At 45.1% G+C, this 14,242-nt stretch overlaps 1 protein-coding gene across 1 annotated transcript in view; it reads left to right on the top strand.

Moving 5' to 3' along the window:
• LAMA4 (laminin subunit alpha 4) overlaps positions 1-12,964 on the top strand; it is a 225,100-nt gene extending 212,136 nt beyond the window's left edge. Inside the window, exon 40 of the mRNA XM_030199221.1 lies at positions 11,842-12,964. Within this exon, the coding sequence (XP_030055081.1) occupies positions 11,842-11,987 (146 nt within the window). The 3' untranslated portion in view covers positions 11,988-12,964. The remainder of the gene's footprint in view (positions 1-11,841) is intronic.
• Positions 12,965-14,242: the final 1,278 nt, after the last annotated feature.

The raw sequence follows: 14,242 nt of genomic DNA, 5'->3' as shown, positions 1-14,242 counted from the left end.
TGCTCGCTCCAGTCCATATGCTCCAGCCTGCTTGTTCCAGTCCATCTGCTCCACCATGTTCCAGTCCATCTGCTCCACCATGTTTCAATCCGCCTGATCCAGCCCCTAGCCAATCAACCTGCCTGCTAGCCAATCACCTGTTCCTGCCTGCCTGCTAGCCAATCAACCTGCCTGCTCAGCCATTGACTTACCTACCTGCCTGCTAGCTCTTCAGCCATTGACTTACCTAATCGCCAACCCAAAACCTAGCTTCAAGCCCTATCTATCTGCTTAATACTTCAGTCATTACATACTCACCCTTTAACAGCTGTTAACTGCTTAACATCTCAGTCACTATATAGTCACCTGTTACACCTCAGTCACTACCTATGGCCCCTGTCCATGTTCTCTTCCTTGCCCTGTCCCTTCCTAATCTTCTTTCCCCCCCACTCCCACTGTCTACCATTAGAACTACCCGCTGCCCTCCCACCCTGCCCGCCACCGCAATACCCTATTCACCTCCATCTCTCACCTCACCATCCCTCTTGTCCCCCTCCTCCTTCCTGGCTCTCAACCTTCGGCACTTCCTTCCTGCCATTAACCCATCCCCTTTCCTCCTAAGTACACCCCGTCTTCGTCGCCCGACCTCCCCCACCCTCCTCCGCACTCTCCTGCTCCTCCTCCTGCTATCCGCAGGAGACATTAACCCTAATCCAGGTCTCCCCACCTGTCCCCATCCTATCCTTGTGAACGATCCCGGGATGTCTCCAATCTCGTCTCTATTCCCCTCCTTCCCCCCTCCTCCCTCCCCTTCTCATGCGCCTTGTGGAATACCCACTCAGTCTGCAACAAACTGCCTCTCACCCACGATCTCTTTATCTCTCGCTCCCTTCAACTGCTTGCCCTAACCGAAACCTGGATCTCCCCGGAAGACTCTGCCTCAGTTGCAGCCCTCTGCCATGGACTTCTCCCACACGCCCCGCCCAATTGGCCGTGGCGGAGGCGTTGGGCTACTACTATCACCCTCCTGTAGTTTCCAACCCCTCCACCTACCGCAGTCTCACTGCTTCCCATCCTTTGAAGCCCATTCCATCCGGCTATTCTACCCGCTACCACTCAGAGTGGCAGTCATTTACCGCCCCCCGGATAAATCCTTCCCTTCCTTCCTTACCGACTTTGATGCTTGGCTCTCTGTCTTTCTTGACCCCTCATCTCCGTCCCTCATTCTCGGAGACTTTAACATACATGCTGATGACCTATCCGACCCCCATACTTCTAAGTTCCTCACCCTAACATCCTCCTTCAACCTCCAGCTGTGCTCCACCACCCCTACTCACCGTGACGGACATCGTCTTGACCTCGTCCTCTCCTCCTCCGGCTCACCCTCCAATTTCCACGTCTCAGCTCTTCCTCTCTCCGACCATCACCTGATCACATTCACACTTCGTCACCCCCCCCCCCCCTCCACCCCGTCCAACTTTAACCACCACCTCCAGGAACCTCCAGGCTATTGACCCCTCCACCCTATCATCTACTATCTCTAATCTCCTCCCCTCCATCACGTCCTTCGTAACTGTCGACAAAGCGGTCTCCGCTTACAATACCGCTCTCTCCTCTGCTTTGGACACCCTCGCGCCATCCATCTCCCGTCCCACAAAGCGCACCAATCCCCAGCCCTGGCTGACTCCTTGCATCTGTTACCTTCGCTCCTGCACCCGATCCGCTGAGCGCCTCTGGAGGAAATCTCGTACCCTTTCAGACTTCCTCCACTACAAATTCATGCTATCCTCCCTCCACTCCTCCCTATTCCGTGCAAAACAGGACTATTACACCCAATTGACCAATTCTCTCAGCTCCAACCCTCGTCGTCTCTTCACCACTCTTAACTCCCTCCTAAAAGTGCCCCCCGCTCCTACTCCCCTTTCTCTCTCTCCTCAATCACTGGCCAACTATTTCCACGACAAAGTGCAAAAGATCAACCTTGAGTTCACGACCAAACCACCACCTCCCCTTCACCCTTTAACCCTCTCCCTCAACCAACCTACCCAGGTCTCCTTCTCCTCCTTTCCTGAGATCACCGAGGATGAAACTTCCCGCCTTCTTTCCTCCTCGAAATGCACCACCTGTTCCTCTGATCCAATCCCCACCAACCTACTCAACACTATCTCCCATACTGTCACCCCCGCAATCTGTCGCATCCTGAACCTCTCTCTCTCCACTTCAACTGTCCCTGACACCTTCAAGCACGCCGTTGTCACACCTCTCCTCAAAAAACCTTCACTTGACCCTACCTGCCCCTCCAACTACCGCCCCATCTCTCTTTTACCCTTCCTTTCCAAATTACTTGAGCGCGCCGTTCACAGCCGCTGCCTTGATTTTCTCTCCTCTCATGACATCCTCGATCCACTTCAATCCAGTTTTCACCCTCTGCACTCGACAGAAACAGCACTCTCTAAAGTTTGCAATGACCTGCTCCTGGCCAAATCCAGAGGTCATTACTCCATCCTCATGCTCCTCGATCTTTCCGCCGCGTTTGACACTGTCAACCATGATTTACTTCTTGCCACGCTATCCTCTTTTGGGTTCCAAGGCCCTGTCCTCTCCTGGTTCTCCTCTTATCTCTCCCACCGCACCTTCAGGGTACACTCCCATGGATCTTCCTCCACTCCCATCCCACTATCTGTTAGAGTTCCCCAGGGATCTGTCCTTGGACCCCTTCTCTTCTCAATCTACACCTCTTCCTTGGGCTCGCTGATCTCGTCTCATGGTTTTCAGTATAATCTTTATGCTGATGACACCCAGCTGTACCTCTCCACACCTGACATCACCGCAGTGACCCAGGCCAAGGTATCTGCCTGTTTATCCGACATCGCGGCATGGATGTCCAACCGCCACCTGAAGCTGAACATGTCCAAGACCGAGCTCCTCGTCTTTCCTCCCAAACCCACTTCTCCTCTTCCTCCACTCTCTATCTCTGTTGATAACACCCTCATCCTCCCCGTCCCATCTGCCCGCAACCTCGGAGTCATCTTCGACTCCTCCCTCTCCTTCTCTGCGCATATCCAACAGACTGCCAAGACCTGTCGCTTCTTCCTCTTCAACATCAGCAAAGTTCGCCCTTTCCTCTCTGAGCACACTACCAGAACTCTCGTCCACGCTCTCATTACCTCTCGCCTTGATTACTGCAACTTACTGCTCACCGGCCTCCCACTCAGCCATCTATCCCCCCTTCAATCAGTTCAGAACGCTGCGGCACGTCTTATATTCCGCCAAAACCGATATACTCATAACACCCCTCTCCTCAAATCACTTCATTGGCTTCCGATCAGATATCGCATACAATTCAAGCTCCTCCTCCTTACCTACAAGTGCACTCAGTCTGCGGCTCCTCACTACCTCTCCACCCTCATCTCCCCCTATGTTCCCGCCCGTAACCTCCGCTCACAGGACAAAGCCCTTCTCTCAGTACCCTTCTCCACCACTGCCAACTCCAGGCTCCGCTCATTCTGCCTTGCTTCACCCTATGCCTGGAACAATCTTCCTTCAACCATACGCCATGCCCCCTCCCTACCCATCTTCAAATCTCTGCTTAAAACTCACCTCTTCAATGCTGCCTTCGGCGCCTAACCGCTCGAGATAGATAGAATGCCCCAATCTATCCACCCTATCAGATTAACTGTTCACTCGTCCTCCAGATTGTTCACTTGTCTTTAGATTGTTCTCTTGTCTTTTAGATTGTAAGCTCTTTGAGCAGGGACCGTCCTTCTATGTTTAAATTGTACAGCGCTGCGTAACCCTAGTAGCGCTTTAGAAATGCTAGTTAGTAGTAGTAGTAGTGGTTTTTAGATAAAACAAAGACACACAGTCTTGACTTCTTCAAAGAAAAAATTAAGCGTAAAGTTTGGAGCTTTTTCACTATATACTTTGAACCTGACCAAGTACAACAAACAGATGCGAGCAATTTTCAGAGTGAAAGTATGTGCACTCTCACTTAGAAAACTGGCAGAAAGTGCACAGCTGGATTATACACCCAGCCTTTGCAGTAATGTGGGCAGTATGAGTGAGGAATCAAGAGTCAGAGTTCGGCCAGATCACCTACTTCTCATCCTGTAGCTGCTCTTCTCCACCTGCTCCTCAGCCAGGAACTGCAGTTGTCCACCTGCTCCTCATAAGAACATAAGTGTTGCTATACTGAAACAGACCAAAAGTTCATCAAGCCAAGCATCCTGTTTCCAACAGTGGCCAATCCAGGTCACAGGTACCTGGCAAGATCCCAAAGCAGTAAAACAGATTTTATGCTGCTTATCCTAGAAATAAGGTGTGTTTTTTCCCAAGTCCATCTTAATAATGGCTTATGGACTTTTCTCGTAGGAAATTATCTACACATTTTTAAACCCTGCTAAGCTAACAGCTTTTAGCACATTCTCTGGCAACAAATTCCAGAGTTTAATTACATGTTGAGTGAAGAAATGTTGACATACCTTAGTTTATTATCTATGTTATTTTTGAAACCACCTAGGTTTTTTAGGTGGTACATAAGTTTATTAAATAAATATTTTCTACGATTTGTTTTAAATTTAGTAGCTTCATTGCATGACCCCTAGCCCTAGTATTTTTGGAAAGCGTAAACAGACGCTTCACATCTACCCGTTTAACTCCACTCATTATTTTATAGACCTCTATCATATCTCCCCTCAGTCGCCTTTTCTCCAAGCTGAAGAGCCGTAGCCACTTTAGCCTTTCCTCATAGGGAAGTCGTCCCATCCCCTTTATCATTTTCGTCGCCCTTCTCTGCACCTTTTCTAATTCCACTATATCTTTTTTGAGATGTGGTGACCAGAATTGAACAGAATATTCGAGGTGTGGTCACACCATGGAGCAATACAAAGGCATTATAAAATCCTCATTTTTGTTTTCCATTCCTTTCCTAATAATACCTAACATTCTATTTGCTTTCTTAGCCGCAGCAGCACACTGAGCAGAAGGTTTCAACGTATCATCAATGACGACACCTAGATTCCTTTCTTGGTCCGTGACTCCTAACGTGGAACCTTGCATGACGTAGCTATAATTCGGGTTCCTCTTTCCCACATGCATCACTTTGCACTTGCTCACATTAAATGTCATCAGCCATTTAGACGCCCAGTCTCCCAGTCTTGTAAGGTCCTCTTGTAATTTTTCACAATGCTCCCGCAGTTTAATGACTTTGAATAACTTTGTGTCTGTTGGATTATTTGTAGTAAATAATTAGCAGATTTTAGTACACACAGCTTCAGCTTTAGAAATGTTAATTTCTTTCTTCATCTCTCTCTCATTCACCCCTGAATAATTCACTGCTGAGTCACTTTAAAGTTGAAGTAACAAAACATCTGTTTACTCACAGTTTGCAGTTAGATTATAATCAGACAGGCTTATATATACATATTACTATACATTTGTATTATCAGCTCCTTCCATGTGCTTAGATGGTAATGGATGCTCACACCACCATAGATCCTCTCAGGTTAGGAGAGATCATGAGCTCCATGTGCTCCATGTGCTGCATGTGCTGCATCTGCCCCCACAGGAAGTTGCATAGCTGTGTGACCTCTCTAAGTAATTCACATCAGAGGTCACAGAGTAATCACAGAGAAATAATAGGTGACAGGCAATGCATGCAAAATACAATTACATTCCAACAAACCCCTTCTCATGCATAACTGTCATGCAATTATTTATTCATACAAAGTCCAAGCTTTATACGCAGATTCACAAAATGTTCTCTGGGTAACGGTTTGGTCATGATGTCAGCTGTCATCTCACTGGTGTGACAATAGTGTAGACTGATGACCCCTTCTTTCACCAACTCTCGCACGTTGTGGTATTTCGTTGCGATGTGCTTGGTGCGTGACTGAACCTTGTCATTCTGTGACAGTCGGATGCAGCTCTGATTATCTTCCATTATCTGGATTGGTCTCTGTTCAGCTATTCCGAAATCCAGCATAAGTTTTTCAATCCACATCAGTTCTCTGCACGCTTCCGATACAGCCACATATTCAGCTTCTGTAGAAGACAGACTCACAATACTTTGTTTATGACTGGCCCATGAAATTTGTACATTTCCATACATAAACACATATCCACTTGTGGATTTATAATTAGAATGATCCCTGCCCAATCTGAATCACAGTAACATATTAGTTTTGGATTACTATTGGCTGAAATCTTTAATTTACAATCAATGGTACCCTTTAAATACCTTACCATCCTTTTAACTGCAGTCCAATCTGATTTGGTAGGTGAGCTGACCCTTCTGCTCAAAATTCCTACTGCATTTGCTATATCAGCCCTGTATGTGGTAGCTAGATATAAAAGCTTACCTATGGCTGATCTATATTGGATGTTATCTGGTAAAGGTTCTCTTACTGTTTCATCCTTCAGAAAATCAGTGATCATGGGAGTGCTTACAACTTGGGCATCTTGCATACCTAAACTTTCAATAAGCTCATTTATTTTCTGCTTCTGGCTTAGAAGATAAGAACCATCATTTTGTTTCTCAATTTCTATACCAAGATAGTATGACACATTACCAAGTTCTTTTATCTCAACATTGTGGTTTAAACACTTTACAATGTCCTTGTACTCTTGCTCACTTTTGCTTGCAATGAGCAGATCATCAACAAAAGCTAAAATGTATGCATATTGTCCATTTGTGCACCTAGTGTACAAGCATTTATCTGCTTCACCTTGCTTAAATCCTAAATTTGTCAATATTTCATGCAATTTTTCATTCCAACATTCTGCACTTTGCTTTAATCCATAAAGACCTTTGTTTAATTTACACACTAGCTGTCTTTGTTTTGTATTTATGAAACCTGTTGGCTGTTCCATGTACAAGTCTTCAGTTATATCTCCGTGAAGAAATGCTGTTTTCACATCAATGTGGTTGACTTGCATGCCTTTTGAGACTGCAATGCTTAGAAGTGTTCTAATTGTCGTGTGTTTCACTACAGGTGCAAACACTTCATCAAAATCTTCTCCATATTTTTGAAGATATCCCTTTGCCACTAATCTGGCTTTATACCTTTCCACTTTTCCTTGTGCATTCCTTTTTAACTTGAATACCCATTTGCATCCTATAGCTTTCTTGCCAGGAGGTAATTTTGTAAGAATCCAAGTATTATTTTTATCCAATGCATCAATTTCTTCTTGTGCAGCTTTATGCCATTCAGCAGCTTCTTCTGCTGGCATTTTCTCAATCTCATCCCATGTTAAGGGCTCTTGAGCTTCTGCTGACTTTGTTAGGTAAGACAGTCTTGGGGGTGGAACACCTTTGTTTTCCCTGGATGAGCGTCTGACAACAGGTTGGTCTGACCTTTCCGCATCCTCTAAATCTGAGAGTCCTTCTCCAATTGATTCCCCTTCTCCAACTGTACTGTCTTCTTCAATGATCCTTTCTGTGTCTGCTTCCTCTGCCTGTTCCTCGTTAGATACAGGTGAGTTGCTTTCAGACATCTGCCTTGGTATGGCATTTATATACACTGGCATGTCTATTATGGTTCTAGTTTCATATTCTGGATGATAAGGCTCATCTGGGATAATCCAGCCTTTATCAACCCTTTTGTTTTCATCAAAATATGTAACATGTCTTATGCCAACAATGCCAGTTTTCAGATTCAAAATTCTATATCCTTTGTGTCCTGGAGCATAGCCAACTAAAATGCCCCTTTCTGTTGTGGAATCCAGCTTATGCCTTTTTTGCTTTGGTACATGAGCATATGCTGTACTTCCAAATGTTCTTATGTGTGACAGGTTTGGCTTCCTACCATGCCATGTCTCATGTGGTGTGCGCTCAGCGCCTTTAGTTGGCATTCTGTTTTGTAGGTACACTGCTGTGAGAATGGCTTCCCCCCATAGTCTTTTAGGGAGATTGCTATCTGACAGCATACATCTGGTCATTTCCACAAGTGACCTAAATTTTCTCTCTGCAACAGAATTTTGCTCTGGTGTATAAGCTACTGTTGTGATATGTTGAATGCCTTCTTGTTCTAGAAATGTGCGCATGCTTTGTGAAGTGAACTCACCACCATTGTCGGTCTGAAGAACCTTTGGTTTTCTTTCAAATTTATTGCTCACCATGGTTACGTATTTCTTCAGCATGTCTGTGACTTGACTTTTTTCTTTCAGCAAATAGGCCACACAATATCTAGAGAAATCATCCAAGAATATTAGCACAAATCTGTTATTTCCCAATGATGGGATATTAAACGGTCCACATAAGTCACTGTGTATTAAGTCCAGCACTTTATTACTCCTATTTCCTGTGTATGCAGGAAATGAGGGTCTCACACCTTTTTGAGTAACACAGTCTATGCATTTCTCAATTTTACCAGCATCTGCACTTATCTGAATGCCGGTGGCCAGTTGCTTACTGTAAAGATCCTGGATCACCTTAGAATCACGATGTCCCAGGCGGCGGTGCCAGATTTCCAGACTACATTTACCATCATTCTTCCTTACTTGCGCCATATGTGAGGCTTCACCTGAAATGTTCAGCTTATAAACATCATTATGCATAAAAGCTTCAGCATACACTTCATCATTTTTAGAGATTGTGCACTTACTGTTTTCAAAATGAATCACAAATCCCTTCTTATCTAATGTAGATACACTAAGCATATTGCAAACTGCTTGGGGAATATACAAGACATCACTTACAGGAATTTCTTTAACTTCATTAGACACTTTGCATTTTAAGAATCCAATACCTTTTGCTTGGATCTTAGCAGTCCCTGCGTTTGCAGTTTTAAGAATACCTTCCTCTGGACACATTTCCTGAAAGAAATCTTTACAATTGGTTAAATGGCATGTACTCCCTGAATCCAAAATCCAAGTACTTTCATTTGAATTATTATTTACCATAGTCAAAGATTTTTCTGCCATTAGAAAGCCCTTGTGTTTATCTTTGTCCTTCATACATTTCCTGGTTTGAAAATTCTTTAGTTCCATTGGCTTAGGTGAGCTAGAGGGAGTGTTTTGTGTTTCCTTACACCATTTAGATACATGTCCCTCCTTTCCACATGAGTAGCAAATCAGCTTGCCCTTGGGTGGAGTTTTCCCATAGCTCCGCCTTCCTCTGTTCTTTGCCAAGAAATTTGTTTCATTTCTCTCTGACTTGCTTTGAGAACACATCTCCTCAGAATCATTTATTATGCATTCCTGCCTTAGTTTTGATGTTGCCTGTTCAAAAGATTGCCCTTCAATGGCCTCATTTACAGACCTAAAAACATCAAACTTCTTTGATAGTGAGGTAAAAAGAAATGCTCTTTTCAATGCATCACACATGGGAATTCCAGAAAGTTCTAACCTTTGAAATGAAGACATAAGATGCACAATGTGATCATCACACTTACTTTTATCCCTTAATTTGGTTTCATTCAACTCTGCCAACCAAATTGGTTGCTGCTTTGCATATGTAGTTGCATACATAGTTCTCAGTTTATATAAAATGTCCTTTGGTGTATCTTTTCCCTCCACTAATATGGCTTGTTTCTCTGAGAGAGCTTCCAAAAGCATGCACTTCACATAATAGTTTGCATTGTCCCATTCAGCCATATTTTCAGCTGTTCTGTCTTGGTCTAAGCATATATTTAATCTTTTTGCTCGAAGGAGACATATGAATCTTAGTTCCCACTGCTGATAATTAAACTCATTTAATTTAGGCACCTTGAGAGAATAGAACAATGGTGAATTTCTTCCCTCAGCCATTTTCTTAGCCTTCTGTCTGCTGTGTGGGGGGAGAGAGAGACAGACTGAATCTTTCCTTTAAAACTTAAGAGAAAAAATGTGGCCTTTTTTTCTGCCTGGTAATATTTCTCTTCTTTTTCAATTCCTGGCCCTGGGCCCATAACCCTTTTGTTGGATTATTTGTAGTAAATAATTAGCAGATTTTAGTACACACAGCTTCAGCTTTAGAAATGTTAATTTCTTTCTTCATCTCTCTCTCATTCACCCCTGAATAATTCACTGCTGAGTCACTTTAAAGTTGAAGTAACAAAACATCTGTTTACTCACAGTTTGTAGTTAGATTATAATCAGACAGGCTTATATATACATATTACTATACATTTGTATTATCAGCTCCTTCCATGTGCTTAGATGGTAATGGATGCTCACACCACCATAGATCCTCTCAGGTTAGGAGAGATCATGAGCTCCATGTGCTCCATGTGCTGCATGTGCTGCATCTGAACCCACAGGAAGTTGCATAGCTGTGTGACCTCTCTAAGTAATTCACATCAGAGGTCACAGAGTAATCACAGAGAAATAATAGGTGACAGGCAATGCATGTAAAATACAATACATTCCAACAGTGTCATCAGCAAATTTAATTACCTCACTAGTTACTCCCACCTCTAGGTCATTTATAAATATGTTAAAAAGCAGCGGTCCCAGCACAGACCCCTGGGGAATCCCACTATCATGTTTCCATTTTCTCATTAATGGCCAGGTGCTAGTTTCCAAATTAGTTCGTGGCCATCAGCACATGACGATTAACATCTATTTAGTAGGTGGAAAGATCTCAACCATGTGCTAATTGGTTTGCATGCGGCAATGTAGCTGCACTAACTGTTTACCGCTGGGCCCACCTACTCTCTGCCTAATTTCCGCCCCCCCCCCCCCAAAAAAAAAACCCAGGGAAGCATGCGCAGATTCCTAAACTACCACAAGGTAGTGAATTTTGTCGTGCAGGTGCTTACCGCTGCTTATTAAAAGAACTCCTTTGTTCTTTATAATAGTCTGTGCCATTTTGTCCAGCACCGACGTCAGGCTCACCCTCTATAATTTCCCAAAACACCTGTGGATCCCTTTTTAAAAACTAGCATTATATTAGCCGCCCTCCAATCTTCTGATACCATGCTTGATTTTAAAGATAAATTACATATTACTAACAATAGATCTGCAAGTTCATTTTTCAATTCTATCAGTACTCTGGGATGAATACCATCTGGTCCAGGCGATTTGCTATTCTTTAATTTATCAACTTGCCTCATTACATTTTCCAGGTTTATAGAGATTTCTTTCAGTTTCTCTGACTCATCAGTATTGAATATGATTTCTGGCACTGGTATGTCCCCTACATCTACCCTGGTGTTTATTTATTCTCAGTGCTTGCTATACCGCAAGTTGTCCAGGGAGGCAGCTGTGCGATTTACAATTCTAAAAACAGCCAAGGGAAGGACCAAGAAATATAAAGTAACACAATCGGAAGGGAGTTTTAAAAGCCTCTGTGAAAAGGCACAACAACAGAACACTTTTCTCTGAAAGCCCAAGGCAAGTTCTCCCTTCAAGGCAAAATGAGGTCCAAGAGAGCCAGCAACTTCAGGGCACAGACAGTGTTGGCTATGGAGAGCATCAGGACCAGTAATGGGTTTGTGAAACAGCAAATGTTGTTTTGAAGGACTGCAATCTCTTATACAGAAACATGACACATGGTAAAGGGCTTTAAAAAGACAGCAGAACTTTTGTTGCATTACGTACAGAGTAAAAGGAACAAGAAGAAAGGCAGATGGTTATTATTAAACCTTCTTAATCTCCCAGGGGCTGTTTTGTAAGACCTCATGATGTTTGCAGGTTTTATCTTTGATAGTCACTGAGCTATGTTAATATCTGCTTGTTTGTCAGAGGACATAAGATGCATGTAGCTGAATTAAGGGCTTTTCAGAAGGAGCAGAAGGTAGGGCCATTTCATGGACACTTTTACCTGCTGTAAGGAGAGGCGTTCCATGAGTAGGGCTGGGGTTAAAAGTATGCATGCATTTGTGCTCTGAAAAAGTACCCACACAAGTTAGCAGATACCAACTCGATCTCTTTTCCTTGCAGAGTCACTGTTGTCAGGCAGATTCACGGCACACGGGACCTTCACTGGCTGTATTCGCAACTTAAAGACTGACCATAGGGTCGTGAGTTTCAGCAAGGCAGCGCTAGTGAGTGGAGCAGTAAGCATCTCTTCCTGTCCTGCAGCCTAATTCTGCCCTCCAGGACCGATCTGCAGAAGTCCAACCACTGACAGCTACCAGCCTGTGGACCACTAAGTGACCTGCTCCGTCTGCAGTGGCTCATTGGCACAGATCACAATGACTGCCTCTCTCTTCTGCAGCTCTGTGTACCACTCAGCCACCTGCTCTATCTGACTCACAAAATTCTCCTGCCTCTTCCTATCACCCCTGTTTCCTCCCATCACCCCTCATCTCTCCTGTCTCCTCCTGCCTTGCTTCCTATCACCCCCTCATCTCTGCTGTCTCCGCCCGCCCCACCTCCTATCACCCCCTCATCTCTCCTGTTTCCTCCCGCCCTACCTATCATCCTCTCACCTCTGCTGTCTCCCCCAACCCCACCTCCTATCACCCCCTCATCTCTCCTGTTTTCTCCCGCCCTACCTGCTATCATCCCCTCACCTCTGCTGTCTCCCCCAACCCCACCTCCTATCACCTCATCTCTCCTGTCTCCTCCCTGTCTTGCTTCCTATCACCCCCCTCATCTCTCCTGTCTCCTCCCGCCTTGCTTCCTATCACCCCCTCATCTCTCCTGTCTCCTCCCGCCTTGCTTCCTATCACCCCCTCATCTCTCCTGTCTTCTCCCGCCTTACTTCCTATCACCCCCCTCATCTCTGCTGTCTCCTCCCGCCCCGCCTCGCCTCCTATCACCCCCCTCATCTCTGCTGTCTCCTCCTGCCCCGCCTCCTATCACCCCCTCATCTCTCCTGTCTCCTCCTGCCCCACCTCCTATCACACTCTCATTCGTTCTGTCTCACCTCCTACTGAAGTCACTTGTTGGGACCGATCAAAACAACTGCCCTTCTCTCCTGGAGCCTAATGCACCACTCTGCCATAGACAGTGATTTCAGACATCTTTCTATTGTCTCAGTATCTTCATTCTAGATCTTTTCTCATCTATAGATGATTTGCTAAATGTATAAATGAATAAAGTTAAGATGATGCACTTACACTCTCTCGTTTCATGAACATCTGGGAATGGGCCAGTACATGTTGCTGGCCTGTTATGGTTTAGATATCCTCCCTTCCCAGGGCTGTGAGCGCCATGTCTGTAGCAGCCTTATATTCTGCCAACCCAAGCAAACTGGAAACATAATTTGGGTCTCTGGGGGCAGCATCAGGCCAGCCTCAGGTACCTGTGCTGATTTTGGAACATTTCTTCTTTTAATTGGAACGGTCCAGATGTTTACAATGTCTGTATTCAGAGTCAGTCTGCTCCCTCTCACCAGCTCCCCAGTAGAAACTGAGTCCTTCAAAGCCTTGACTGGATCCAGAAGGTCCACTGTGAACCCACTACGACCAAGCCACTCTTTAGCAAACACGAGCCCACTTTCCAGTCACTCGGCAGAGTGAACTTTCTCATGCATAGAATGTGTTGATGAAGAAACAAGCACTTCCTCTGACCTTCCCAAAGCAGCTGTCTTCAGACACCCCCATACTCATATCTACAGCTTCAAAGGAGAGTATCTACCAGTGCTCTAATCCATATACAAATCTGGCATGCCACAGCACCCTACAAAAGTCTACGGGTAAACTGGAGTCTTCCATGTCCGCCCTTCCTAATCACTCTAGATCTGAATACTGCCAACTCCCAAAGACCTCTCTTTATGATACAAAAATGACTGGGGAACCCAAATCCACTCAAATTATCCCTCCCTGGACACAATGAAGGAGCTTACTCGGTCTTGGAGGTGCTTAGCCTCCACTGGCATCCACAGAGCTGGTTCCTATAATCCTGGTGGTTCTGCTCTGTGCTAAACCTCAACCTTTGCTGTCATGCAAATCCACCAGCACTTCCAATCATTCATCTCTCCCCATCTCTTCCTGCCCCACCTTCTACCACATCCCTCATCTCTCCCTGCCCCACCCTCCTATCACACCAATCATCTCTTCCCTTCTTCTCTAGAACTGTCTCAAATCTCACCCCTCTTCTCTTCCTGCCCCACCCTCCTATCACACCACTCATGTCTCCTTATCTCCTGCCCAACTCCCATCACACCGTCATCGCTGCCTTTATTCCCTTCTGCCCCACCCCACACTTTACTGCCTTACTTACATCACAGCTCTCTGAATGTTCTCTTCTGCCAAATGTGTTCCCCTTACCACCTCATATCTCAGCCCTCTTCCTTCATACCCCCCTCCTGCAGTCCACTGCTGTCCTTCAACATCTCCTCTATTGCCTCCTGGCCCAGCCTCGCACCTCTTTCACTGATGGAATTCCTAGCCTT

This window comes from Microcaecilia unicolor, chromosome 3, assembly GCF_901765095.1.
Source record: "Microcaecilia unicolor chromosome 3, aMicUni1.1, whole genome shotgun sequence".
Taxonomy (NCBI): Eukaryota; Metazoa; Chordata; class Amphibia; order Gymnophiona; family Siphonopidae; genus Microcaecilia; species Microcaecilia unicolor.
The sequence above is the reverse complement of the archived record's forward strand: the minus strand, read 5'-3'. Positions and strand labels throughout refer to the sequence as shown.